At 53.3% G+C, this 2,949-nt stretch overlaps 2 protein-coding genes across 4 annotated transcripts in view; one reads left to right on the top strand and one right to left on the bottom strand.

The window, feature by feature from the left end:
* The window catches only part of RPL36 (ribosomal protein L36), a 10,928-nt gene that overhangs the window by 1,677 nt on the left and 6,302 nt on the right, over positions 1–2,949 (bottom strand). The window contains exons 1-2 of one of the 3 annotated variants that reach the window (XM_009880583.1): positions 238–279; positions 68–162 (exon numbers count right to left, since the gene is read on the bottom strand). In XM_009880583.1, the coding sequence (XP_009878885.1) occupies positions 68–160 (93 nt within the window). In that variant the 5' untranslated portion in view covers positions 161–162; positions 238–279. Of the gene's footprint in view, positions 1–67; positions 280–2,949 lie in introns of those variants that run through there. The other 2 variants (XM_009880585.1, XM_009880584.1) reach the window with 2 other exon arrangements.
* LMNB2 (lamin B2) overlaps positions 353–2,949 on the top strand; it is a 54,600-nt gene continuing 52,003 nt past the window's right edge. The window contains exon 1 of the mRNA XM_009880611.1: positions 353–441. Within this exon, the coding sequence (XP_009878913.1) occupies positions 353–441 (89 nt within the window). The remainder of the gene's footprint in view (positions 442–2,949) is intronic.

Raw genomic sequence — 2,949 nt, 5'->3', positions numbered from 1 at the left:
CGCAGGCTCCGGCTCCGGCGCCAGCCCCACCGGGGCCCGGCCCGGCCCTCACCCGCCTCACACTCACCCCGCGACGCCGGCACTGTCTGGGCTTGGACACGTTCTTCGTCACCTTGTAGCCCTTGTTGAGGCCCACGGCCATGGGGTAGCGGATCGCCATGCCTACGGGGAGAGCGCAGTCAGCCCCGTCACCGATGGACGCGGATTCCCATTCCCGGCCCCCGCCCCGGCACTCACCTACCGCCCCGCTGATGGCACCGCACCGGAAGAAGGGTGAGCGCGCGGAACGCTGGGACAGCGCCTCTTCCGGCCGCCCGAGCGGCGCCGGGGGCGCTCTGCCCGCGCCGTCAGCATGGCGGGGGGGGGACGGACGGATGGGGACGATGACGACACAGAGTCTCGTTGGACCCTGTCATCCAGCTCACGGCCCAAAGTCAAGCAGTGAGGAATGTGCCTCCCTTAGATCGTGAGACAGGTCTCGCTCTAATGCTTTTCTCCACAGGAAGGCAGAACATGGACAGATATCTGCAGGGCGAAGGTGACTGTCCTATCCCCAACCTGCTTCGGTCTAACATTTCTGAAAGTCAAGCAAAAAAAAAAAAAAAGAAAATTAGGAATGCCAGATTTGTTATCTGCACCTCTAAAATCAAACTGGGTTTGATATCATCCTTTCTAATGAGAACAATCATATGGGGCAGCTAAAGGCCCACCCAGCCACAGGCTCCGGGTTTCTTTCAGGAGGAGCTGCCACACCCCGGGCTGGAGGAGTTGTCACCGCTGGGGAAGGAGGTGTCGCCGCTCCTCGCACTACCGTCATACCTGGAGCTAGCTGAAGGCGGCTGCTTACAGCAGCTCTGGGTGTGGAGAAGAAGGTGATCCTACCTGCTGTGTCTCTGACCACCATCGGGCATGGTGGCCCTTAAATAAACACTTGCCCAGAGGAGGCAGCTGCTGCTTTCTGCTGCCTGTCCTGCCAGCATCAGCCAGCCAGCAGAGTGGGCTTTGGACACGGGGCTCTTCCCCAACTCACCGTGCCTGCTGCTCTGTTCCACTGGTGACACCTTCTCCATTCACTGTGCAAAGACATAGTTGTACAGTTCCCACACTCTCCTCATTTTACCTTCTTATTCCTCATTGACCCCCCGCAAGCCACTGCCTTACCCCCAAGAAAAGGTTCTTTCAGACCCTTTGCCTCCTATCATTGCTTTCACAAGTCCCCACTAGTTTTTCAGTTTCCAGAAGCTTTTGCCCCATTCCAACAACAGTAAATGCCTTCTCCCACACTCGCAGCATTTCTGATTTTCTGATCAACCAGTGGAGAAGAACAAGTATAAGAAAGATCCATCCCAATATGCCAGAAGTCAAGCAAGTACAGCTGGAGGCCAGACTGGCTGAACAGGGAATTCTGGATTGAGTTTAAATGCAAAAATGAAGAGCATGGAAGATGGAAGCAGCATGGAGTTACCCAAGAGATGTACATAAGCATTGCCTGGACATGCAGGGACAGAACTGAAAAAAACAGAGTTCATCTGGACTTGGCTGAAGACCAAGGGAAAAAGGAAAAGTTCAGCATGTGAACACCTTGCCCTTCTCCAATCTGCTCCAGGGAGGCATTCTCTGCCACAGAACAGATAAGGTTTATCTTAGTGTCCCTCCTCTTTTTCAAGTATAGAATCAGCACAATCCATGATCCACCTCATGGAGGCGCAGGATGCACAGCTGAATGATGCTGCCTTGGATGCCATCATCTTCTGAACCTGAAGCTTATCCTGCTTACTGCAGAGGCACAAGCCTTCAAGGCAGGCAGCCAAGTCAGGTCCAACATCATCTCCACCTGCCCATTTCACTGCATCCCTCTTTCAGCCAGCCCCTGCATGCTCTCATAGCCAAAAAGCCACACACACTTTCTGAGACCCACCACTGGCAACCATGGAAAGGCAGAGCTCCCTTCCTTCCTGCTGCGGAAACCAGCATTCCCAGAGGGTTGCTGTGGAACCTATGCCCACCAGCAAGCTGTTGTGTAACATGGGATTAAATATTCTGACGCAGAAGTGTTCCCATAGCTAGCACAATGGTGGAGGCCCTTTACCCAGTAATTCCAAGCATGAACTTGGTTGCCTCCCAAGAAGTAAGGAGGACAGTCAGGAACCTGTAGCCTGCTGCTGTCCAGCAGCACTTCATCTTCCTGTCTTACTCTGCCTTGGCCAAGGCCTTACAAGATGCAGGTGTTTGCATTTGCCAAGATTCAGCCATGGTTTTTTGCCACCTCTTCTAGCAAGCAGCATGGGTCACCCTGTGAGCCAGCAGACCCAGGGAGGCTATTTGGGTGAGCATCGGGAGCGCAAGCAGGAGACAGGCTCAGCCTCATGCCTAAATCCAGGCTACTTTAAATTCAGAGGCTACTGTCTTGTGTTCATTAACAAAAGGATGCATAGCACCAGTATGAAAGCACGTCAGTGCCATTTCCATAGGTAGCCAGAGGCCTCACCTTTGAGCTGAGACCTCGTTGCTCTCAGTTCATTGGTTTCTTCTTGAAGTGCCCCTTCCCCACTGAAGACTTCTGGATGTCAAAGACCTGAAAGCCCCATTCACTTTTCCAAGGCTCAGGGCTGTTTGGTTCTACACTGAGGTCGCTCTGTGCTCCATCAGCGCAACTTCAGATGTTCACGCAGGGTGTTTCCCCAAGTGATGGAGCTTCACTGTCTTCCAGGAAATAATTACAACAGCAACCAGCAGAAGTCCCTGCACAGGGTTCATCATACGCAGTATTTCTGCAACTGAGGCACTCTGAGTCAGGGATGGAAATACCACCATGCACCAAGACAGAACAGAGCTCTGAAAAGAGGATGTGGGGACAGCAGAAGTGATAGCATCTCTCTCTGCCAGCTAAGAAGTGGCTGTGCTTGTCAGATGCAGAAACTTGTGATGATGAGCAAGGCCCTCCCCCCC

The sequence above is a fragment of the Charadrius vociferus genome, unplaced genomic scaffold (genome assembly GCF_000708025.1).
Source record: "Charadrius vociferus isolate BGI_N301 unplaced genomic scaffold, ASM70802v2 scaffold702, whole genome shotgun sequence".
NCBI lineage: Eukaryota > Metazoa > Chordata > Aves > Charadriiformes > Charadriidae > Charadrius > Charadrius vociferus.
This window is presented reverse-complemented; position numbering and strand designations above follow the sequence as displayed.